The following is a 26,741-nucleotide window of genomic DNA, read 5'->3' as shown; positions in this document are numbered from 1 at the left end:
TGAGGCTTCACTGCTCCAGTGGCACTGCTCTGTGGGCAATCCTCCATCCTGTATAAGGAAGCAATTGTAAACAGAACTTCACTCATGAGATCAATAATGCATTAAGAATCACATTGTCATTTGAATTTTAACTCCCGCCTTGTGTGTGTGTGTGCTCTTGTACAGGAGGCTGTTGTTACCAGAGTGTCCTCACTGTCCAGACCCCAAGGTCTTCTCCAAATTTGAGGAACTGGAGCAGCACATGAGGAAACAGCACGAGTTATTCTGCTGTAAGCTGTGCACCAAACACCTCAAGGTAATTCATTAACCATAACACATTCAGCCAGTGGCTTATTGGTAAACCAATTATTACACAAAATTAAAGGCACTATCCATTGTTGACAGCACAACTGTCCCCAGCTCACCACTTAGACCAGTAGAAAAACTGGAGTTTTATTTTGAAAACTAATCTCGCTGGTTTTAAATAAAGGGCACAATAATACCATAGAGAGCTATGGCAGCTTCACTTAGTGCTTGTCACACAAATTGGAGATGAACTGCTTTTATCTTCTCATTTTGAGAATTACACAGTGCACCACCTCGAAGGCATGATAATATTTAATGAAGATGATTATTTTGATGAAGACATTTTTTTTTGTTAGTGCTGACAAGATATCTCTCGGCTTCCTTGGTCAATGTTGATTACTACACTAAAATTGTAATCAGATTGTGTCAAATGTGCTCTGGTGTATCAAAATGATTCAACAATCAAAAGGATGCATTCTGTTTTCCTGAGCCTGACCTTCACCCTCAACAGATCTTTCCCCATGAGCGGAAATGGTACAACCGTAAGGATCTGGCTCGGCATCGCACACAGGGTGACCCCGATGACACCAGTCACCGCGGGCACCCCCTCTGCAAGTTCTGTGATGACCGCTACCTTGACAATGATGAGCTGCTCAAACATTTGCGTAGGGACCACTACTTTTGCCACTTCTGTGATGCAGACGGTGCACAGGAATACTACTGGTTTGTACTGATGATTGATGCTCTCACATTTAAACGTTAAAAGCACTTAACTGACTAATTAGAGGGGCGAGTTAGAGAAGTGGGGGATGTAATTCAGCTGGGAAAGGGTACAAGGAGGCACTCGGCTGTTGTAGTTTACTTATCAGATTTAGTCTGTTTTATTTTACGCTGCAACAGCTCTGCTGTTTTCTGCATATGACGGATGTTCTCTGATCAACATTTGACACTGATTTCCCTGGGCTTTTTAAATCATTTGTTCAGTAAGACACATGTTAGTGCTAGCCACAGATCAACATATTAATTGCTGACTTGAGAACATCTCTCCCTTGCAAAAAACAGGACATACATAGTATTTTACCACTAACATGTAGTATATGTTAGTCTGATTCCAAAACAAATAAATGAGTAGGTTTGGTCCTAGACAGACTGAAAGTCTGAACTCTAGCAGTGTTATTTACATGCTCTTCCCTTTGAGTTGCACAGAGGCTGTCACATAAATGTCTCAGGCCATTCCTGCAGGCAATGACTATAGTTTTTCTTTCTCTAAACCCAGGCATCTATTGCTCAGCTCAGATAGCAGTTGTCCTTAATTAGTTGAAGAATAATATTTGTTCCAGAGAGGCAGTTAAAGTGTAACAAATGCTGAAATAGAAAAATATGTATTCACACAGAACTATAAGTTGTTCACGTACTTGCATAGCAGTTGAAAACTACCATTCTTATTACTCAGTTATTCACTTACTGAGACTCACTCTCTCTCTGATCCTACCCAGCACTACTTTTGTTTTTCTATTTCACTTTCACACAACAGTACTTTATTCCTCTTTCATGTTTCAGTTAAGCTGTTTGTTTTATATTGGTTTACTACTATGTTTTGTCATCCTAACAATAAACTTATAGACTTTTTTTTTATTCACCAACTAATTGACAGTGATTACGAGTACCTAAGAAAGCACTTCAGAGACAGTCACTATCTGTGTGAAGAGGGCCGCTGTGCCACAGAACAGTTCACCCATGCCTTCCGCACAGAGATAGACTACAAGGCCCACAAGGCTGCGGTGCACAGCAAGAACCGGGCTGAGGCCCGACAGAACCGCCACATTGACCTGCAGTTTACCTATGCACCAAGACCGCAGAGGAGAAATGAAGGTGCATCATATCTTTTTAAGATCTTCTACAGGATAAATGCTATCCTATTATCAACATCATGAAATTGGGGGGATTATTATCAGAATACTTGTGGTTGTAGGTTGTGTGATGTATGCACTGCTCTGCATACTGTAGTTGTGAATGTTTGTGTCGCTGCAAAAGTAAGACGTGTGTGTGTATGTGTGTGTCTGTCATTAGGACTGGTGGTGGGAGAAGACTATGAGGAGATGCGCCAGGGTCGAGGAGGAAGAGGTCAGAGAGCTCAAGGTGGACAGCAAAAGAGCTGGCGATACAATCGGTGAGTGTCATTCAGCAGTGTTGTGCAGGAGGTAGTGGTGAGTACTAATAGAAATACTGTAGATGTTGAGAATGATATTGTTGAACTTGTAGTTGTAACAGTGGTTGTGGTATAATTAATAATAGTAGTAGTTGTTTTTGTTGTACTTGTATTAAGTTCAAATTCAGCCACAGGGTTCCTACTCGTCCTGGAAAACCTGGAAATTCAAGAGACTAGATTTCCAGTCATGGAAAATTGACTAAAATAATCAAATGTCCTGGAAGAAAATCTATGTTGTCCTGGAAAATTTTAATTGTATTTAGCCCCTCACTCAGATCATAATTTTTGGCCATTCATAGAAAAGAATTTTTGGGCACCTCTGGATTATAGGATAAGGGTTGCTGTATAACACAGGTATACCCTCCTCTGGCACACAATGTCTCCACCTAGTGACTGACTGTGTTTTAAACCCATTGGGCATTTTTAGTTTGAGTTTTGCCACTGATCTCCATTGTGAGTGTATTTCTGGCTTTGTTGTACTGGATCCTATCTCCACTCCTGTAGGGTTCCTCTTTGGCATGACAAAGTTGCCTGAGTTTTGCTGTAAACCAGGGCTTATTGTTGTTGAATGTACAGAAAGTTTTGGTGGGCACATGTCTTCACAATAGCTGATGTAAGATGTCACAGTGTCAGTAAGTTCATCTAGGTCCATAGATGCAGTCTCATAAACACTCTAGTCAGTGCAGTCAAGGCAGGCCTTGAACTCCAGTTTTGACCCATGGTCCATTTCCTCACAGTTTTAACCACAGGCTTTGCAGATTTTAGTTTCTGCCTGTTGGTTGGGATAAGATGAATCAGACAGTTATCAGAGAGCCCCAGAGCTGCATGGGGGGACAGAGCGATAGGCATCCTTGAATATTGTGTAGCAATGATCCAGAGTGTTTTTGTCCCTGGTGGGACATTTAGCGTGCTGTCTGTATTTTGGCAGTTAGTGGCTGAGGTTTGCTCTATTAAAATCCCCAAGGATAATGAGAAGGGAGTCTGGATATTTGCAATCCATGTTTGTAATTTGATCAACCAGGTGTTTTAACGCCTCTTTAACACAGGCCTGGGGTAGGGTATAGACACCGACCAGAATAAATGATGAAAATTCCCACGGTGAATAAAATGATTTACAGTCAATGAAAAAGGTCTCTAAGTGAGGGCTACATGATTTCTTCAAAACTGTGACATCTGTACACTAACCATTTATGTAGAATGATCTCCCCCCTGGTTTTTTTCCTGTTAGCTCCATTTCGCGGTCCGCTCAGTGGAGTTGGAACTGCAGCAGATGACGTGTACTGTTGAGTATATGCTCACTAAGCCTGGTTTCAGTGAGGCACAGGGCAGCAGATCTGGAAAAGTCAAGAGGTTTTTCCGTTTAGGAGTAGGAGTTTGTCCAACTTGTTGTTGAGAGCGGACATTTGCCAGGTGGATTGATGGGAGTGCAGTTCAGAATCCCTGCTGTCGCAGTTTAACGAGCGTACCCGCTCACTTACCCCTTCGGCATCTCTGCCAGAGCCCGCACAGAGCTTCCCCAGCCAAAAGTTTGGCAAGACTTTCATTAAAAGGTTCAGTTAAAGTCGGTAAAAAAAAGTCTGTTCACTTTGTCCAGTGGACAGCTGAGGGCTTAAATGTTCTTCCCTGATATATGTGATCAGTGAGTGGGGTGCTGGAAACTAAACACCCATTCATCCATTATCCAAACCTCTTATACTGCTGTCAGGGTCTCGGGGATGCTGGAGCCTATCCTAGCGGTCATTGGGCGGCAGGCGGGGAGACACCCTGTACAGGCCGCCAGGCCATTACAGGGCCAACACACACACACACACACACATTCACACCTAAGGACAGTTTAGTATGGCCGATTCCGGAGCACCTGGAGGAAACCCACGCAGACACGGGGAGAACATGCAAGCTCCACACAGAGGAAGACCCGGGACGACCCTCAAGGTTGCACTACTCCGGGGCTCGAACCTAGGACCTTCTTTAAATTAAACAAATAAAACTAAACAAATAAACAAAACAGAAGAAGTACAAGAGTGCAGAATCAAGGCTACCATCCGCGGCGCCATCTTGAAGGAATGCCACACAGAGAACAGTAGCGATACTTCAATTATCATTTAAATGTCATGTTAACCTTAAAGCAGAATGTTCCGTGTCAGTGATTTTTATTTTTTATTTTTTTCAAAAATATTTTTATTGGAGATGTAGGTACAAATGCAGTATCCAATATTAACACATATCTCCACATTTTATATTTTTAAAGAAATGCAAAACAAACAGAACAGACAAAACACCAGATGAACCCCCCCCCCCATGCCTTAGGGGTATCGGAAAATAAAATGACTATACCGTATCTCAGTGTCATCTGTTTGAAATAGGTTCACGTGTTTGCATTGATTGTCATAGGCAAGAGTATTATTAAACAATGTACATTTGTAAAATAAATGTAAAAATTAAGCAAGCCAGCCAAAGCTGCAAGGGTACAGATGAATAATGACAAATTCAGCATAGTTTTGATAGATTTAGGACAGCTCTCATCACCATCTGATCTATACTCCGAGGGTAATACAGACAGGTTCGCAAAATAGGAAAGGAAAGGCTGCCATTTGCAGTAGAAACGTTCTTTTGATCCCCTCAAAAGTATATTTAATTTTTTCTAAGGTTAAATATGACTGTCTTTTAACCACCCAGAATGTGATGGTGGTGAGGGAGATTTCCAGGCTAAACGAATCCTTTGGCATGCCAGAAAAGACATGAATGCAATAATATCACTTTGTTTAGTGTTAAAGGATAAGAACAAATTATTTGTTTGTACTCCAAAGATGGCGATTTGTGGATTTGGTTCAATGGGGACTCCTAAGACATCTGAAAGGGTGTTGAAAACTAAAGACCAATAATTTTGAAGTAATTTTGACCAAAACATATGGGTCAGATCTGCGGGTGAGTGAGAGCAACAGTCACACCGTGGATCTAAGCCTGGATATATCTCAGCTGTGAGTGAGCGCAACAGTCACACCGTGGATCTAAGCCTGGATATATCTCAGCTAGCTTGTATTTGCTCAAATGGATTCTATGTAAAACCTTAAATTGAATGAGTGTTAGGCTGGCACATGATGAGGAGGCGTTAACCCGTTTTAATGCTACCTCCCAATAGTCATCTGTTAGCTCAATATCTAGTTCCTTCTGCCAGTGTACTTTGATTTTCTGAGTTGAATGGTTTTCTAAGCTTAAGAGGCTCTCATACAAGAATGATATTAGCCCCTTTTGAGCAGGGAGGGTAGGGTTTAACATATTTTCCCAAGTGAGTTGGGGTGGAAGAGAAGGAAATGAGGGAAATTGTTTATGTATAAAGTTACGCACTTGAAAAACCTGAACATATTGGAGCAAGGTAAATTGTATTTTTTATGTAGATCATCAAAGCAGGGAAATGTGTCGTTGTGAAATAAATCTTTAAAACATTGTAGACCTACATCTTTCCACTTAGAAAAAGTAGAGTCAAGGGTTGAGGGAGGGAATGGATGATTGTTGGTGATAGGTCTTAATACAGATGATGTTTTGAATTTGTAGTGACGTCGGAATTGGATTGATATCTTTAAAGTAGAAAGTACTATAAGGTTCAAGGTGTAGCGAGATGCTTTTATAGGGAATGATGAAAAGACTAATGCTGGAAGTAAAGACAAGCGGCATGATTGAGCCTTTAATGAGCACCAACTACATTCCGATGCATGGAGCCAAAATTATATTTTTTGTATATTCGCTGCCCAGTAGTAATGGATAAAACTGGGAAGAGCTAAGCCACCCATTTCTTTGTTTTGTTGAAAAAGAGTATGGGTAATTCTGGAGTGATTGTCTCCCCAAATAAAATGGCTGTTTGTTTGATTTATTGTGCAAAAAATGTTTTAGGGAGGAATATAGGGAGACACTGGAAAACGTATAAAAACTTCGAGAGAATGTTCATTTTTACTGATTGGATTCTACCAGTTAATGATAGTGGCAGGCCAATACATCTATTGACATCAAGTTTCATTTGATTTAGCAGTGAGGTGAAATTTGCTGTGTAAAGAGAGGAGAGGGAGCGAATAATTTTTATACCAAGATATTTAAAACCTGAATAGGATAAGTGAAATGGGATTGAAGCTCTTCAAATTTGTAGGGCTTTTTCATTGATGGGGAAGCATTCACTCTTATTAAAGTTTAATTTGTACCCAGAAAATGACCCAAAATCCTCAAGGAGTGAGACAGTTGTTAATGTACAAGATTCAGGGTCAATTAAGTAAACTAATAAATCACCTGCATACAAAGCCACACGGTGCTCAACCCCTCCTCTTCTCACACCTTGCAATAATTGTGAAGTCTGTAGTGCTATGGAATGCGGTTTGATGGCTGTAGCGAAAAACAGCGGGGATAGGGGGCACCCCAGATGAGTTCCCGTAGAGAGATGAAAGAACGGAGACCTTATAGAGTTAGTGCAGACCAAAGCTTGTGGCGAGGAATAGAGAAGACGGATCCATGCGATAAGATTATTACCAAAACCAAATTTGTCAAGTACTGTGAATATATAGCCCCATTCAATTTGGTAAAAGGCCTTCTCTGCGTCTAGAGATATGACCCCTTCTGTAGAATATTTGTTGCTGGGAGAGTAGATAATATTTATAAGTTTACGAATATTTGAGAATGAATGCTTTTTTTTCCTTTTTTTTTTATGAAGCCCGTTCGGTCTTCGGAGATAACATCTGGAAGAATTGATTCTAAGCGGAGAGCAAACACTTTTACAATGATCTTAAACATCTACATTAAGAAGTGAGATAGGGGGAAAGGATCCACAGTTAGTGGGGTCTTTGTCTTTCTTAAGTAGAAGGGATGGATGCTTGACAGAGTGTCGGAGGTAACTGACCTTTTTCAGTTGAGTCTTAGAACATATTAAGCAAAAGAGGAGAGAGCTTGTTAGCAAACTTCTTATAGAAATTGGTAGAATAACCATCTGGACCCAGCATCTTCCCACTCTGCATTGATCTTATAGCTGTAACAATTTCTGCCAGACCTACTGGCCTCTCAAAATATGAGGCAAGAGCCTCACTAATTGTTGAAATATTTAAATTGTTTAAAAAATGTATCATTTTGGAATTGTCTACTGGTGCTTCAGAAGTGTATATAGTGGAGTAAAATGATGTAAAAATTTTGTTAATCTCTTTAGAATCTGTCACCAGGTTATTACCAGGGTCCTTCCCCTGAGGTATAAGTCGAGATGCAGATTGTCGTTTTAACTGATGAGCAAGAAGCCCACTCCCCTTTTCTCCATACTCATGATAAAAACCACGAGAATGGAGTAATGAGCGCTCTGCCTTATTTGTAGATAGTAAATTGAGTTGTGATTGTAGATCTAATCTTTTTTTTAAGGAGTTTTGGCGTAGGATTCATGGAACGTTGGCGATCTATGTTTAATATTGATTCTGTTAATTCTTGAAGTTGTTTTTTTGTGTTGTTTACTTATATGAGGAACAGGAAATTATTTGGCCCCTTAGGAATGCTTTCAAGTTTTCCCACAGTAATGAGGGGGAGATGGATTCATCTATTTTTGTATTTAAGAATGTTTCTATAGATTTTGATAGATAGTCGTAGAATTTCTCATCAGATAGCAATAGTTAGTTAAATTTCCAAGGAGGATGATCTGTCAAGAGATTGGAGAAGTCGGTGATTTTTATAAGGAACTTGCCTGGAAATCTTATAGAAGATTGACGTTCACTTGAGTGTTTCATCGTGTTATCCTAGCATGATAACCTAATTGGACCATTACACATGAAAATTACCTTGTTACTCAGTGTGTTTACGATGTTGAATTGTAAAGGTTGTCTTTGGTAGCATGGTTAAGACTGTCGCCTCAGTCCTGTTGTCCTGAGTTCAAGCTCTTCTTTTTGAGGTTGGCATTTTTGCACTGTCTTCCAGTTAACATGTGGGTTTTAGTTTGCAGTCCAAAGACTGTTGGGTGGAATAGGAGACTTGGGGTGTGAATGCTGTGTAAATACATGGACCCTACAATGAACTAGAGATCTAACTAGTGTGTTTCCCTGCCTTGCACCCAGTGCCTGCTAGGATTGAGTCCAGCTCTCTTTGGTCCTGATTTAGATTAAGTGGGTCTTGAATGTGAATGAATTTATGGACTAAGATGGCAGCCCTTGCAGGGTTGTACAATAAAATGCATGCTACGTTGAACTAGATCGGTTGTTCTCAATCAGGTCCACAGATACCAGCAGCACTGCTTTTTTTCTTTTCTGTAACTACATTCACCTTGTCTGGTTTTTATTTCTTTGTAAAGCACTTTGTAACATTGTTTTAGAAAAGTGCAAAATAAAGTTATTATTATTATTACTATTTTTACCTGTTTTTATAGGTTTAAAGCCTTCCTGTTTGGAGGCTGGAATACCTGACACAATAGGTGAATGCATTAAACTACCAAGCAGAAAAGAAAACCAGCAGTACCTGCGGTGTCCGAGGACCTGACTGAGAACCACTGGTTTTGATCATTGACCAAAAAAAAGCATGGGATTTCGCAATCACATTTCTCATTCCCACACTTCTTTCCTTTGTTTTTAACCCTTTCAGTTGGACTATAAAGTGTTCCTAAAAAATGTCACTGTTGAGCCTTCTTTGTATTCTCTACCCATATTTAAAGGGCTTTATTAATTTGAACTGTCAAATTTGTGTTTGTGGGTGTGTGGGTGTGTGTATACACACAGTGAGGAGGAGGATAGGGACGTTGCAGCTGCAATGAGGGCATCTTTGGCGGTCCGCAGACAGGAAGAGAGGGATAGGACCACACCCAAGCACCGCAATGAGGAGAGGACCGAGAGAGTGGATCGAACGGAACCAGATAATTTTAGACACAAGACCGGACCCATCAAATCAACAGCAAAGCCAACAGCAAAGCTGACAGCAAAGCCGACAGCAGAACCTCCAGGTAAAATCAACAACACCATACAGGAGTAATGACCCTAGCATGAGGCTTCCTATTTTGTAGTCATAGAAATGGAAAAAATACTTTTTAGCTAATTGCCAAAAATGTAATTTTGATGGCCTGCCATTGGCAATGAAAATTTAATTCCCATTTTGCATTCTTATTGAAATTGAGGCCAATCTCTGTTGTCCATGCTACACTGAACATGTACATTATAAGTGCTCTTCAGTTTAGATCAAGTTTTGTCACTTTATTTGTTTGTACTCTTTTTATGGAAGATCAGTTGGCAGATGGTCAATATTGCCATCCCTCTTCTAGCATTTTCATTTATTGCCAGTGCAATAAAATGATCAAGATGCTTCAAATGACATGGGCGTTGCTGCAAGTTTGTATTTATGAGCATTTTTAAAAGGATATTTTGCAGCTTAAGTCTTAACCATGCTGAATAATGTGCTTGTTGCTTACCATTTGGCAGTAAGAACCATGAAAAGCAGTAATCCAATGGATGAAGACAATGACTTTCCAGTCTTGGGAGCCACTGCCGCCCTACCCATGGCAAGGTACAGCACTACGCACGCGCGAGTGCACGCGCGCGCGCACACACACACACACACACACACACACACACACACACGCATACTCACTCCTGCTTTGCCTATACTCAAAATATGCCTTTACTCATGTTAAAGCTGACATATTTCTTTAATCAATCTTATGTGTATTTTCCATTTTGTGCATTGCATGTATTGCCTCCAGTTTGAAGCCAGCTCCTACCCTGGCTCCCGATGCCCGTGGACCTCTAAAAGAGGATGACTTCCCCAGCCTGTCAGCCACCGCACCGGTTACAAGCCCCATGGCCCCAACTTACTCCGCCCAACCCAGGAAGACTTCGTCTTTCCAGGAAGAAGATTTTCCTGCCCTTGTGTCCAAGATACGGCCCCTCAGACCTCCAGGAAGCACCAAGTCTGCCTGGTCCAATCATGCTCCTGGAGCTAAGCCTGCTACCCAGCCCCCTCCCTCATCCAAGCCTCCTCCTCCATCCAACAACTTCCACCACCATCCCCCCTCATTATCATCCACCTCTGGTCCTCAGCCAATTGCCTCCACCTCCTTGTTGTCCTCACTGAGAAAAAAAAGAGGGGAGAATGTGAAGCCCATGACTGCCCGCTCCCTGGCATCCTCTGACGATGAGAGCAGTGGCATGACACAGCAGGAGTTCCGTGCAGTGCCCACCATGCTGGACATCTCTTCTCTCCTTACTGTTAAAGGAAACAACAGCAAAGCTTCAACCCCGACCCCCAACCTCCCAAATCCGACGCTGAACCCAAACACTAATCCTCTGACTTCCAAAGCCATCAAGAAGAAGAAACAGCAGCAGCAACAAAAGGTCACTCCTTTTTTATCCATGACGTCATCATCAGGGACAGCGACAACGACGACTTCTATTTCCATTGAAACAGCAGCACAGAAGGAGAATGTGCCAGAAAAGTCCTGGAGCAAACCCTCTCCGGTCACGGGGACGACAGCCCCAGCAGTGTCAGGACTAGTGATGAGCGGTTTAGCTAACGGGTACACAGAGAAACAGTCTCCCCCTGTGACCAAGAAGACCACTGCCCCGTTAATTCCACATCCCAACCCAGACCCACCTCCAGAAGAGGAGGAAGAGTTCCCAGCCCTCATCACGAAGAAACCACCTCCAGGTATAGTACCACACAGAGAAAATGGCTGCAAGGAAATCAGAATCAGAAACGCAATCAACTTTATTGGCCAAGTGTGCCTATGCACATGAGGAATTTGACTCCAGTACACAGCAGCTTCTAGCACTTGCAGACATCACTCACACGAAAAGAAAAAAAAAGGAAAAAAAAGATGAAAAAGGAAAACAAAACAAAAAAGAAAAAACATAAATAAATGAATAAATGTCTTAATGCATGCTCAATAATCCAGGTAAGAAAATCACAAAGTTGAATCCGTTCATCTGGACGTTTATTGAGAGAGAGAAACGTTTAACTAAGAGTACATCTATCAACATTTTACAATGCTATGATTGCAACCGTTCCCAAATCCTGTGTGAATAGTACACATGGCCATTGAAACTCTAGTTAATGCTCATGTCATTTTGCATATGAAACCAATCGTTTTTGGTCATTATGCCACTGTATTGTTTTGTAAGCGGGAGGATACCTGCAGTCAGTTGAGACTGAAGAGATCACTTGGATGAGTGATGAAATGTTTCTCTCAATAAACATGTCCAGATGAACTGATTCAACTTTCTTCTTTGGTTTTCTTACCTGGATTATTGAGCATGCATAAAGACAAAAACAAAAAAGTACTAGAGAGTGCTGTAATGTGGCTGCCAGCCCGGTGCCATCTTGATGACGTAAATGGAAGCAAAGTCAAATGTATTTGTATCCTTAAATCGTAGTTCAGTCCCAGAGGACTTTACAGTCACGATTACATTCTGTACAATGTGTGACACTCCTAACATTAGACCCCCTTATTTCATACTGTATTTGGTAATCAGGTTTGTCCTTAAATCTTGTAGCTTGATGTCTTGAAGGTTTTATTAGCACACATTCTTGTGCAGAGTAGTTAATTGTAACGAGACTTAATTTATGTTCATTCTTGTTCGAGGGGTGTGCAAGATAGGCATGTTCTGGCATTATGACAAAGGTGATAATTTGGCATAATCACTTTTCTAGTTAACGATTCAGTTGGTGTTGTCAGAACACGTTTTTTCACTTTGAGCTTCGAGTTTTTTGGGGGAGCTGATGACTCGCGAAGCCATTCACTCTCTTTATATTCTTTGCGTCAGTTACCCACTTGTAACAGGGTCTCAGAATAAAGGCAGAGGCAGAACTTTGTCACATAGCTCGTTTTCATAGCAGATGCACATTAGCAAAAAAAAATTTTTTTAACCCCCCCCCTTTTTCTCCCCAATTGTACCCGGCCAATTACCCCACTCTTTCGAGCCTTCCTGGTCACTGTTCCACCCCCTCTGCCGATCCGTGGAGGGCTGCAGACTACCACATGCTTCCTCTGGTACATGTGGAGTCGCCATCCGCTTCTTTTCACCTGACAGTGTGGAGTTTTGCCAGGGGGACGTAGCACGTGGGAGGATCACGCTATCCCCCCTCCCATTCGCCCCCCCCCCATTCGCCCTCCCCCCTGAACAGGCGCCCCGACCGACCAACCAGAGGAGGCGCTAGTGCAGGGACCAGGACACATACCCACATCCAGCTTCCCACCCGCAGACACGGCCAATTGTGACTGTAGGGATGCCCGGAGGCAACATGGGGATTCGAACCGCAATCCCCATGTTGGTAGGCAACGGAATAGACCGCTACGCTACCCGGACGCCCTTAGCAAAATGTTTTATCATGTTTACTGTTTCACACGACAATTTGTCTACTATTTTGATAACTTGTTGCAGGGCCCTTGGCAGTAGGATGCACCAATACCACTTTTTTTTTTCAGACCAAGTACAAGTACTTACATTTGGGTACTTGCCGATAATACCGAGTACTGATACAAGTACTTAATGATACCATTACAGTTCTAACAATGACTTTAAAAACACGTTTTATTTTCATCAGATGTTCCTCGCTTTCTGATTAACAAATTAAATATACAACATGATGCTGTTGCTGACATTTTAACATTCAACTTTGTGTTTTCCTGAACAGACATGTCACTGGCACACATTTCACTTAAATGTAGCCTGTAACACATTCAGTGGATTTCAATACAATATGCAACTGTAGCAGAGCAACTGAAATGATATGTCATCATACATTGGTGCCCGGCTCTGACGTGGTGCATCAAATGGGTGGGGTGGAGAGGGTTTTTTTTTGTTTGTCTTTTTTTTAACCTGCTACACCAACTGCGTCCGTGTTGGGTGTGGTCACGTCCCAGCGGTGTTATCTGCTTCACTGCATGCATATTGAGTTTTGTGAAGTGATAATGCAGTTGGTTATTATCGTGGCAATTACTATTATAATTATTACTGTGCCACTCTGACATTAAATAAGGAGCGAGACAAAAATCTCTTACAGTATTGTCACACTTTAATATACGTTCATGAACAGATGCATTCAAGCACTAGATGCGTGAATGCATGCTGATCAGTACAGTCTCTCTTTTAGGGCAGTTGTCTGTTCTTCCCCTCCTTATCTCATGTCTTCCAGCTCTCATCCCATCAAGGCCAATTCTCCAATTAGTGTGTACAGAATTTCTACACTCAGTGAGTCTCCAATACATTCCTCTGCTATCAACCAACATTTAACAATAGACCTTTATTTATTCACATGGAGAAAACACTTTATAAGACTACCTTTGTTCTGTTACACATGAACTTTAAGCATCTATCTAAAAAATCTAAAATCAAGTTAAACCTGTTATAGGTTATGCATGGTGAAAGTAAGCAAACTTCAAATATGAATTGCTCGCACAATCCCCCCTTATCGATTACTTCTAATCAATAACAAATCGTCTAGATAAACATCAAATGAAAACATAACAATGGTTATATATCCTGGGGATCATCTTACCTCACACAGAATGACTGTGAGGCCTGTCTGTCAGTTGTAAGCCAACTGAAATGCATCAGATTCACATCAACACACTCCATATAAACTCAGCAGACAGAAGTCACAATCATCCCATGTCCTCTCGAGCCAAACATGTCTCACCCCACTCTTGACTAGAAATGAGTAAAAGACTCGAGAAGTTATGTATCTACACTAATCTGAGCAGACACGTTGCAAAAAAACCCAGTGCTGACATTTGGGAAAAACCTGTGTGAATGCTCAAAATCCATCTAAAAACAGAATAGAAGAGAATAGAATAGAACTTTATTTGTCATTGTACAAGTACAAGGAAATTTGAAAGTGCAGTTCCTATCAGTGCAAAGATCAGTATAACAAGAATTAAAAACATAAAACACACACATTCATTTCTACATTCTACTGGACACCAACATATTGTACAAAAAGTCAGGAATCAAGACTTGGCAGCATTTAGTGTGGTTATGGCTCGGGGGTAGAAGCTGTTCTTTAGTCTGTTTGTCCGAGCTCTTATTGTCCTGTAACGTCTGTCCAAGGGCAGCAGTTCAAACAGATGGTGTCCTGGGTTGGATGGGTCCTTGAGGATGCCATGGACTTTTTTGAGGCAGCAGGAACTGTATAGGTCTTCCAGGGAGGGGAGTGGGCATCCGATAGTCTTCTGGGCAGTGGTGATGACCCTCTGGAGCACTTTCCTCTCTGCTGCTGTGCAACTTGCAAACCAGACACAGATGCAGTAGGTCAGTATGCTCTCTATGGAGCAGCGGTAGAAGGACACAAGCAGTGAGGTGGTAAGGTGGTTCTTCCTGAGGATCCACAGGAAGTAGAGTCTCTGCTGTGCCTTCTTAACCAGCGCTGTGGTGTTAACGCTCCAGGTCAGGCCCTCCTCTATTTGTATGCCAAGCAACCGTTAGTCCGAGACGCACTCCACACAGTCCCCGCCAATGAAAAGGGGATGATAGTCTATAATCAGCTCCTTTGTCTTGGAGGTGTTGAGAATCAGGTTAGTTAGTCCCCAGTAATGTTAAGCAATGATTAAAATGATGAAACAATAAATGGGAGTTATATTCATAACACACATATGTAGATTGATTACAGATTCACTAAGCAAGCATTAACATAGGGAAAAAGAAACCAATAACTCTAAATAAAAAGAGGATTTGGTGGAAACTACTATATCAAGTGAGGTCACTGCAGATGCTTGCTAAAATAGTGTGATCCTCCCATGCGCTACGCCCCCCTGGTGAAACTCCTCACTGTCAGGTGAAAAGAAGCAGCTGGTGACTCCACATGTATCAGAAGAGGCATGTGGTATTCTGCAGCCCTCCCCGGATCGGTAGAGGGGGGATGGAGCAGCGACCGGGACGGCTTGGAAGAGTGGAGTAATTGGCCAAGTATAATTGGGGAGAAAAAGAGCAGGGGAAAAAAATCGCTTTGCCCCGCCCACATGATGCACCACATCTGTGCTGCCTGGGCTGTCTGCACTCATCCAAGTTACACACACTTGTAACTTTGTCATTTCTTGTCCCGTTTGGACAAATGACACATAGACATATTCGTCTGCTTCTCAGCTGTCTTTCCATGTTGTCTATCTGGCTCCATCTCCTCCTGTTCTGTACAAATGGCAAAAAAAAAGGCACCGCTCATTTTTCACAATTTCCGCTGGAATTGTCTAGATGGGTACCAGGTGCAGTTGTATCGGAGTAGTTTTATGAGTACATGAGGACGGTATTGGACTGATACCCAATACTGGGCAGCAGTGTGGCCGAATGTCTAGAGCGCCTGGCCTTCAGTAAGATGACCAAGGCTCAAGCCCCTATGTCAGCAAGCATCTGTGCTGCTGAAATTTCCTCATGCATGATGTAGACTCCCTACCATCCATGTATCTTATTCTTGTTTAATTTTGATAACGGTTTGATACCATTTACTCCTTGTTCATTTGAGCTCTATTTATTGTCCCCTGAAGGAAATTTAGTTTGCACCTGTGGTTTGAAATAAAGTACATTGGCCTAACATCACCAGACCATTTATCATGGCTAGCATCAGAGCAACTAAGTCCAGAGCTTTTGAACTGTAGTGACATGACTACATCATTTCATGCCAAGTTAAGATGTCTTGTTTTGAAGTTGGGGTAAATGAGCACCTGGCTTTTGGGTTGAAGTCCTGTAAAGAGATGTGCGAATTGGCACTGTTGGTCGGGGCATCAAGTGCAGTCAAGAAAGACATTGGCCCCCTCAATGCATGCCTATCAAAAGATTTTAGATTGCTAAATCACAGAGGCTGTCAAGAATAAAATTAGTGGGGCAGGCTTGAATGCCATTTTCCCCCCACTTCAAAGCTTCATTGGCATTTGTTTTTGCAGTAATTTAATTAACATTTAGCCTTTTTGGATTATCACCAGTAACATTAGGGTATTTCCACAAGACTAACTTCCTTGACGTTTCACTGTATCTTCACCTCAGACTTTGGTGACGTGTGGAGTCAAGTGAAAGGCTGAACGGTACTGGGAGTGCAATCTTTTTTTATAGGCTCTACATTTGTTAAACTGCCAGGCTATTCAAAACTTAAATCAATAAAATACATACATGTCGTTCAGGTGACATAGCGGTCTATTCCGTTACCTACCAACATGGGGATCGCTGGTTCGAATCCCCGTGTTGCCTCCGGCTTGTTCAGACATCCCTACAGACAATTGGCCATGTCTGAAACTGGGAAGCTGGATGTGGATATGTGTCCTGGTCGCTGCGCTAGCGCCTCCTCTGGTCGGTCGGGGCGCCTGTTCAGGGAGGAGGGGGAACTGGGGGGAATAGCGTGATCCTCCCATACACTACGTCCCCAAGGTGAAAACTCCTCACTGTCAGGTCAAAAGAAGCGGCTGGCAACTCCACATATATCGGAGGAGGCATGCAGTAGTCTGCAGCCCTCCCCAGATCAGCAGAGGGGGTGGAGCAGCGACCGGGACAGCTCGGAAGAGTGGGGTAATTGGCCAAGTACAATTGGGAGAAAAGGGGGTAAAAATTAAAAAAAAGGGAGAGGGGGGGAATACATACATTAACAAACATCCAGTGATAAACAACCAATTAAAAAAATGTTTTGTTATTTTTCAAAGTGGGAAGAAGTGAACTACTCAAATCTGAATTTAGCATCGAAATCCCAATCCAGTGTTTGAGGATCCAGAGCTCCTGAGTGTTTGACAGTCCTAGAATTTAGGCAAAAATTAGTGTTATAGCCAAACATTGGATTTTTGTAATCATCCATGTTGAATTGCAAGAGTATCTGTCATGTGTCCCTTCCTCAGGCTTCAAGACCTCTTTTCCTCTGAAGACCTCGACCCCTGACCCATGTTCCACCGTGCCCCCCCCACCGCCAGGCCTGGGGAGCATGCTCAGTAAGCCCCCTCCAGGGTTCACTGGTATCCCTCTCAACAGCAATGTTGTAGAGCCTGATCCCCCAGCATTCGACAGGTGACCATATACACTGTATTTATTATTATGTAATTCTCATGTAAACTCCTCATATGCTGATCATGAATAAATTCAAGATCTCAAAAGGTGAATCTTTTTTATTTTTAGCTTGTTTGTTTATTCATTTGTGTATTCACCATTCATCTTGTTGATTTGTCTTTCTAACAAAATTACACTGGTCAAACCTTCAGACCGGTGGCCTACCAAATGGATGTGATGTATTGTCAGAATGTTTTGGTCAAGCTTAACCATTTGACCTGTCATCCTCCATTTTCATATTTTGTATGATCTTACCACAGCATATTACCAATTTTAACTAAACCTGACAGAATATTACATATATTATATTAAGAGTAATTTCTTCCCTAATTGCTAATTCTACCACCTATAAAGTATATTGGGGCACTACCTACCTTTTTATGGGTTATTTTTTGTAGTCAAGCTGTGTGTGCATGCGTGAGTGTGTGTGTGCGTGTGTGTATGTGTTTGTATGTGTGTGTGTTGTGCTTTTGTGTTTTCTCAATCAGGCCCCCCCAGGCCCCCCCAGGCTACTTGGTGCCAGAGAACTTCCAGCAGAGGAACATGGACCTGATTCAGTCTATTAGGAACTACCTCCACAATGACGAGTCACAGTTTAACCAGTTCAAAAACTACTCTGGACAGTTCAGACAGGTAGGACTGCCGAGAATTATTTATAGAGAGCATCTATCTCCATCAATTTATCTATCCTTTTCTTTTCTTTTTTTTTACCTTTGGATCAAACATCTTAACAATACCCTCATCATTTTGAAATTTGATCATCCTTATCATATGCTCAGCCTTATTGTATTTCAAATTACATGATTATTCTAGTATTCTACAACTATTAATTGTTTGGACGGCTATCATGATTTTGAAAAATGATACAAAATTGTTTTGTGTAGTCTTAAGTCCTTTACAGGAATGGATTGTTTTATTTTGTACAGTCTCCTTGAAGATGATGGAAAGAGATGCATGTCAAATTTCCTATGTGGAGCTTGTCCACCTTGTAGAAACAAATTTTGGCAACCCCTGAACACATCATAGAGATGGCGCCGCAGATGGCAGCCTTGGTTCTGCACTCTCTGGTACTTTTCTGTTTGTTTATTTGTTTGGTTTCCAGCTCTCACTCTGATCCCATTCAGCAGGGGAGAACTTTTAAACCTCCGACTATCCACTGGTCAGACTTTTTCACCGATATTCATTGAACCGGAAAGTTTTATGGAGCTTTTAGTTGGAGGAGCAGCAGCTCTTTATAGGCTTTGCCGGAGGTGACAACAGGGGTAGTGAGCTGGCGCGCTCGTTAAACTGCGACAGCAGGGATATCGAACTGTGCTTCCGTCAATCCACCTGGCGAATGTCCGCTCTCTGGCCGACAAGATGGACGAACTGCTGCACCTCAACAGAACAAACACAGACTTCAAGATCTGCTGTCCTGTGCCCCACTGAAACCTGGCTTCGTGAGCACATACCAGAAAGTACACTCCATCTGCCGCATTTCAACTCTACCAAGCAGACTGTGAAACGGAGCTTACGGGGGGGAAATAGGGAGGTGGAATCTGCTTCTATATAAACGAAGGTTGGTGTACTGATGTCACAGTGTTGAAGAAATCATGCAGCCCTCACTTAGAGACCATTTTCATTGACTAAACCATTTTATTCACTGTGGCAGTTTTCCTCCTTTATTCTGGTTGGTGCCTATATCCCACCTCAGGCCTGTGTTAGGGAGGCATTACCACACCTGGCTGACCAGATAATAAACATGGAGCACAAATATCCAGACTCCTTTTTCATTATCCTTGGGGATTTTAACAGCACAAACCTCAGCCACGAACTGCCAAAATACAGACTGCATGTTAAGTGGCCCACTAGGGACAAAAACACACTGGATCATTGCTACACAATATTAAAGGATGCCTCTCACTCTGTCCCCTGTGCAACTTTAGGACTGATTGCTGTCTAGTAGGGATGGGTGTCATTAAGATTTTAACGGTACTACTACTCTAAGCGATACTGCTTATCGATCCAGTACTTAACGGTACTCTTATCGCTTCTTTTTTGGTTACTTCGTTTTCTCTTTTGTAAGAGAAAAAACAAGACAAAGTAAGTACAGAATAAACATTGCTTTATTTTCTCATATCTGGATAGAAGGTTACTTTTAATCACTAACCCATGTTTGTATAATTTAGTTAACTCCGTGTAGGCTCTAGGCTGTTAGCACACATAACATACTAGAGGTGGATCGGGCAACAAGAGATGAAGTACGTGCTAGGAAGTCCAAAACTGCATTTCTCCGCCTGTATTTGATGCACTTTTGTTAGATGTTTCTAAAGATTGCTTGTGTTTCTGCCCTGACATGCAAAAGACTTGTTGCACTTGTGGCATTGAGCATTGTCAGCATCAACTCTAGTGAAGTATAACCAGACTTTGGACCGCTTAGTCCTCTCTCCACCATTTTCACGAAGAGCAGTCTGTCTGTCTGCGTGCGTGCGCGTCTGAGACCGACAGAGAGCGAGTTGGCTTCGCCCTTCGGCTCGCACATAGGACAGGCTCCGAGAGAGAGATTTCTCTTCTGTATTGGGAATACCCAAAATGCATCATAGACAAATGTCTTAATCTTATTGTAAATTATAAAGGGAGTTAGTGAGATAACAGGTGCAAGATAACATTTATGTAGCCCAAACAAATAGGACATTTATTTTCTTAATTTCTCCAATACCGATAGCAGAATCGTTAATGTCAGCGCTTATCAATACTACAGTCTTTAATAATTTAGCACCAGTGCCCGTTTAATACCTTGTTTCTGTACCCATCCCTACTGTCTGGTTCATCTTCTCACAACCTACAGGCAGAAACTAAAATCTGCAAAAACTGTGAGGAGGTGGACAAACGAGTCAAAACTGGAGCTTCAGGTCTGCTTTGACTATACTGATTGGAGTGTTTTTGAGGCTACAGCTACATACCTGGATGAACTTAGTGACACTCTCACATCTTATATAGGCTTTTGTGAGGACGTGTGTGCCCACCAAATCTTTCTGCACCTTCAATGACAATAAGCCCTGGTTTACAGCATAAGTCAGGCAGCTTCGTCAGGCCAAGCAGGATGCCTACAGGAGTGGGGACAGGATCCTGTGCAATCAGACCAGGAACACACCGACTAAGGAGATCAGAGTAGCCACAAGGGGCTACACTGAAAAGCTGAAAAACTGGTTTGCAGCTAACGATCCTTTGTCTGGGTAAGATACCTGCAGGGCATGACTAACTACAGGAAACCCTCCCCCAAAACTGTAGAGAATCTTCAACTAGCTGAGGACTTGAATGTATTTTATGGCAGTTTTGCTCAGCTGACTTTCATACCCCTTACCTGCTCCAACTCAGACATTACACAACCAACTCTACCCCCTGCCATCATTCCTCCTCTCCCATTGACTCCCCCACTGGCACTGACGGTCTGTGAAGAGGATGTTTGTCAGCTCTTGCAGAGACAGAAGATCAGGAAGGCACCAGGCCTGAATGGCAGGTCACCCTCCTGTCTGAAAGCCTGTGCTGACCAGCTGGCCCCCATCTTCACATGGATCTTCAACAGATCACTGGTGCTGTCTGAAGTCCCTTCCTGCTTCAAATGCTCCACTATCATCCTGGTCCCCAAGAAATCTTCCATCACTGGACTGAATGACTACAGGCCCATTGCCCTGATGTCTGTGGTCATGAAGTCCTTCGAGAGATTGGTGTTGACCAACCTGAAGGACAGGCCACCTGCTGGACTTCCTGCAGTTTGTCCACTGGGCAAACAGGTCAGTGGATGATGCAGTCAACATGGGACTGCACTATATCATGCAACACTTTGACTCTCCAGGGACATATGAAAGGATCCTGTTTGTGCACTTAGCTCAGCGTTCAACACCATCATCCCAGAAGTCCTACTCATCAAACTCACCCACTGTGCCTGCCTCCACCTGGTCAAGTGAATCACAAACTTCTTGACAGACAGTAAGCAGCAGGTGAAACTAGGGAACATCACATCCAACAACCAGACAGGCAGTACTGGTCCCCACCCAGGGATATGTGCTCTCCCCACTGCTCTTCTCCCTCTACACCAATGACTGCACCTCAGGAGACCTGTCTCTTCAACTCCTGAAATTTGCAGATGACACTACAGTTATCGGCCTCACCCGAGACTGAGATGAGCCTGCATACAGACGGGAGGTCCAACAGCTGGCCCTGCGGTCACAACAACCTGGAGCTGAACACACACAAAACTGTGGAGATGACAGTGGACTTCAGGAGGAGCCCCCCAACACTGCCCCCCCTCACCATACTCTAACAGCTCTGTGTCGGCTGTTGATTCTTTACAGTTTCTGGGCTCTACAATCTCCCAGGACCTCAAATGGAAACATCAGCACAGTTATCAAAAGGCCCAACAGAGATATACTTCCTGCGCCAGCTCAGGAAATACAACCTGCCTCAGGAGCTGCTGATCCAGTTTTACACTGCAGTCATCGAGTCTGTTATCCGGAATTCCATCATTGTCTGGTTTGGATTGGCCACCAAAGAGGACAGGAACAGACTACAACGGACAGTCAGGTCTGCAGAAAAGATTATTTGTGCCGACCTGGCCCCCATCCAGGACCTGTACACCTCCAGAGTCAGGAAACGGGCAGGGAAAATCACTGCAGACCCCTCACAACCTGGACACAACCTGTTTCAACTTCTCCCCTCTGGTAGGCGCTACAGCACACAGTACACCAAAAACATCAGACACAGGAACAGTTCCTCCCCCCTTGCCGTCACACTTGTGAACAGTTAACTCACTGTGACACTGTTCAGTATCCCTGGGAACACTATAATACCCACTGTACCTACAAATCATATTTTAGTCTAAAATATGAATTTGCAATATATTTCACTCACTCCTGTATATCTAAACAGGCTGTGTACTGTACATAAAAAAATCCACCTACTATATGTATATATATATATATATAACTTTTTTTACACCTTAATATTTATATCAGTACTCTTTTTTGCACTATTTGTATCCTGTTTACAGTTAACAGAAACGGTTTCACCTGTATAGTCATTCTTTGTATATATTCCTGAAGATTGCTGTGTTGTTATTCTGTGTAGGCACATTTGAGAGCCACTCAACCGGAATCATATTCCTTGGATGTGCAAACATACTTGGCCAATAAAGATGATTCTGATTCTGATCACTGGCTTGTCAGCGGCACAGTGGCCCAGTGGTTAGCACTGTTGCCTCACAGCAAGAAGGTCCTGGGTTCGAACCCCAGGCCGTCCCAGGTCCTTTCTATGGGGAGTTTGCATATTTCCCTGTGTCTGTGTGGGTTTCTTCCGGGTGCTCTGGTTTCCTCTCCCCATCAAAAAGACATGCATGTTAGCGTTAATACGCCTGTCTGTAACCCTGACCAAGGCAATGGAAAGAAGAACTGGAGTTGGTCCCCAGGCGCTGTAGCTTCCCACTGCTCCTATACAATAGGATGGGCTAAATGCAGAGAACAAATTTCATTGTAACCAAAACAACTGTACAATGATAAAATAAAGTGGCTTTCTTCTTTCTTCTACCTTGTTTCATATAACCAATGAAAATACCAGCTTTACTCTTATTTACACCCAACTCTAATCCTCTCCTCTGTTCCTTCATAGGGTCTGATGTCAGCAGCCCAGTACCACCGCAGCTGTAAGGACCTGCTAGGCGAGAACTTCAACCGCATCTTCAATGAGCTGCTGGTTCTCCTGCCGGACACCGGCAAACAGCAGGAGCTCCTGATCGCCCATGGGGACTCCAAGGCCCTTGAGAAACAGCCTGTTAATGGAGCAGGAAATGGCAAGAAAAACAAGAACAAGAAGAATGTCTGGCAGATGCCCGCCAACGCCAATGCCATGGCTGATCTAGACTGCCTGGTGTGCCCCACCTGCAGACAGGTGCTTTCCCCTAAAGACTTCAACTCCCACAAGACCTCACACATCGACGAGAGTGAGGAGTTTCCCTCCTTGCAGTCGATTAGCCGCATAATCAGCTAGCCCCTCCTGCTCCCTCCTTTCCTTGATTATCATTGGTACTTGTGGGCGTCCCCCCCCCCAAAAAAAAGCTCAGCGCCTGCTGGTGTGGGGAGGAGGAGCCTGTTTCCAGGGCGACCGTATCAACAAGGACTTTGGGACCTAAAATAAAGTAAGGCCATATATATGGCTATTTTGTTTTTTTCCACCAGCCCTGTTGGGGATTGGGTTGATATATTAAGTTAAAGGTTTATCAGTTGAGACATCACTGGATTGCCACACTGCTGTCTCAACTTGGCTTCCATTTCAAATGGGAAATACTTTGGCCTTTTCCAGGTGGCTCTCACTTAGCAACCCAAAACAGGAGCTCTAGCATTTGACATTTGTTAAGAGACCAGAGACAAGCTAACGCTTTACTTGAAGAGTCCAACACAATGCTCCTTAATACAAAAAAGAAACAAGTCTGTATATTGATTTAAATATATTTTTACTCATCCTTTATGCTTCTCTTCTGCACTGCACACATTTTCCTCGAAATAACCATTTTCCTCTGCCTTTTTTTGTTAAAAACAGATTTATTATTGGGGGGAGAACAACAAAGGTCCCAGTTGAGCTGTTGACCTATTGAGCTTCCTGTGTTTTTGAGGTTTTTAGTTGAGTTGTATGAGTGATAATACCTGTAGGAAGTATTAGGATGGCGAGTGAAGAAACAGAAAAAGACGGGTTGATGAACAGACTTTTCAATAGCTCATAGGTTTTGCACTTGTGTTGGATGTAATTTAACGCGTGCTGCACTCTTTCTCAGCACTCTCCAATTGCATCAGAAATGGTTTGTTGTAATGGTTCATTAGTTGGTAGTTTGATTGTTCCAGGGAAGGGTGTTCCTTAATTTGTACACTTATCAAGTTACAACTTGTAGGAGTACTACCCAAAACAAATTAAAAGGTTTTCTTGCCTGTTCTGCAAATATTTCCTCAGTTATGCTTCTATATGTTTTGTTGATCACTGATCCACCCTTCTTTTTTTGTGCACTCAGGGGCCGGTAGAGATTTAACCATTCATGCATACCTGGAAGTAAATGAGATGAGAGATACTATTTGCTTATCGGTAAAATGAGACTAAAATAGGCCTACATTTTACTCACCTAGATCACCTGTCACTCTGTTTTTCCATCCCCCTTTCAACAAGCAAGGAGGTCATTTTGACCGTTTTCGATTTTCAAAGTTTGATATCTTTGTGGGGGGGTTACAGACCTGCCGCTCCCTGAATGCTCCTGAAATTGTCTATATTTGCATTAAAATGAGTTTTAGATCAATTGCACAAAAAAAGTTATCATAAGATCTACCTAAAACGACCATGACCATTCAAAATGACTGCACGTGCCACTCTGATGGCCGAGCGGAACAAACCGCCGTTCTTGCAGTCCGCTCGTCATGTGGCTGGGAGGTTCGTATCCCAGACTCGCCGTAACCGGTCACGGCCAGAGCGTCCACGGGGTAAGGCATTCATTGGGCCACCCTTACCCGAGGGATAGTGGGTGTAGATCGGTGTAGGGTTCGGGGACTCGTCGTTCTCCAGCGACACCTCTGGCCCATCCGGGCGCCTGCAGCCAAGCAACCGAAAGCATTCTCCCTACGTCTCCTTCGCGGCCTGAAGGTAATGCAATCCATGCGAGGCTTCAGCGTGTAAGATAGCGAGAGCAGCCGACACGCGTTTGAAGGAAGCTGGTGTTATGACTATCCTTCCTGTGGAAACGTGAGCCAGGGGAGTTATTCGACAAGAGTTCCGGCCATATGCCATTGAGTTAATCGGGTGGGATAAAGGGGAAAAACTACATTTAAAAAAACTAAATTTATTTTTTTTTAAAAATGACTGCACGTAATTTGCGCGTCATGGTGCGTGTCATGTTACTATTTATGACGCGTCTTAGTCGCGTCATTTCCTTCGTGACTTCATTGCTCTGTCCTAGAAACACACTAACATTCTCCAGTGCAGAGTAACAGTCTAAACTTGATTTTTGATGATTTCCAACATGTCTGGGTACAGCCGCCGTTTCAGACGCACCATGACTACCACTGAGGTGTTGCAGTATTTACAGGTGTTGGACAGCGGCGATTTTAAATTGTTCGAAAAATAGTATTGTTCAAATGTTAATTTTGGTGTCAATTGTTTCTTAATAGTTATATTAACATATGCAATGCATTAATATCTCAACTGGGTATTTATCTTGACAGAATATAGTGTTTAAAAACCGTGGGCGGTCATTTTGATGCCCACGGTTCTAGTAGTTTTTAAGTGCCGGTTGTTGTTTGGGACTTTCAGTGGTTATTTTCAGTTCTTTTTTTTTACATTTCATGTTTTATAGGCCTTGTTACGTTTGTTAGATTAGCAATATGTGTTTTCCGTTTTGTTTTGCAGGTTATATTTTCACTTTTTCAATTTTGCTATTCTAGTTTGATCATGTCTCTCTGAAGTTTAAATTGTTTAAAAACAGTTTTATAGGTGTTAAAATGTTAATTTTGGTGTCAGACGTTTCCTAACAGACATACTAACATATGCAATGCATCAATATCGCAGTTGGGTATTTATCTTGACAGAATATAGAGTTTAAAAACCGGTGGTCATTTTGACCGCCCATGGTCGTTTTAGGTAGAAGTGAAATCCCGGTCGTTCTAGTGTTAAAGGGGTGTTAAACCTTTCATACATTTTTTGAGCCTAGGAAGATGGAACTGATCTCTCTCATGATAGATTCAATAAAAAAAAGAAACACATCACAAGATCATTTAGAAAGAGAAATTCTTTACTTTTTTCTTTCAGGGGAAAATGCACATTACGATCAACCCCTCTGAACTGCGTAAGTCATATGGGGGCATCAAAGACTGAGACCCATGTGACCCACGTGGGGTTCAGCGTGTTGGGCTAAAAACATACTATAATTATACTTATGCAAGACGGATGTCACATGTAGCCTGCAAACATTCAGAACGTTGTTTGTGCACGTCCTCAAAAATTACAGCGTCACATCCATATGGTATAATACCCACGTTATACCACAGGGGTAGTACACAGGCAGTAACCACAAATGTGTGTCCATTTGTACATGACAGATGGCAGAAACATTAGAAGGGAAGCTGACAGAGCTTGTCCCTGACCTACCCCCCTAGTGGACATAACCCTTTAAACCGCCAATCAGGTAAAAAGTACACAAGACAAAATATGAGAACAGTGGCACTCACAGGGCAACCAAC

At 42.7% G+C, this 26,741-nt stretch overlaps 1 protein-coding gene across 1 annotated transcript in view; it reads left to right on the top strand.

The window, feature by feature from the left end:
* Positions 1–24,456, top strand: part of znf598 (zinc finger protein 598) — a 30,170-nt gene extending 5,714 nt beyond the window's left edge. Inside the window, exons 3-12 of the mRNA XM_056287790.1 lie at positions 166–295; positions 797–1,008; positions 1,940–2,157; positions 2,356–2,455; positions 9,214–9,434; positions 9,907–9,991; positions 10,188–11,131; positions 17,292–17,457; positions 17,985–18,129; positions 23,140–24,456. Of these exons, the coding sequence (XP_056143765.1) occupies positions 166–295; positions 797–1,008; positions 1,940–2,157; positions 2,356–2,455; positions 9,214–9,434; positions 9,907–9,991; positions 10,188–11,131; positions 17,292–17,457; positions 17,985–18,129; positions 23,140–23,517 (2,599 nt within the window). The 3' untranslated portion in view covers positions 23,518–24,456. The remainder of the gene's footprint in view (positions 1–165; positions 296–796; positions 1,009–1,939; positions 2,158–2,355; positions 2,456–9,213; positions 9,435–9,906; positions 9,992–10,187; positions 11,132–17,291; positions 17,458–17,984; positions 18,130–23,139) is intronic.
* The last annotated feature ends 2,285 nt before the right edge of the window (positions 24,457–26,741 follow it).

Source organism: Lampris incognitus, chromosome 10, assembly GCF_029633865.1.
Source record: "Lampris incognitus isolate fLamInc1 chromosome 10, fLamInc1.hap2, whole genome shotgun sequence".
Taxonomy (NCBI): Eukaryota; Metazoa; Chordata; class Actinopteri; order Lampriformes; family Lampridae; genus Lampris; species Lampris incognitus.
The sequence above is the reverse complement of the archived record's forward strand: the minus strand, read 5'-3'. Positions and strand labels throughout refer to the sequence as shown.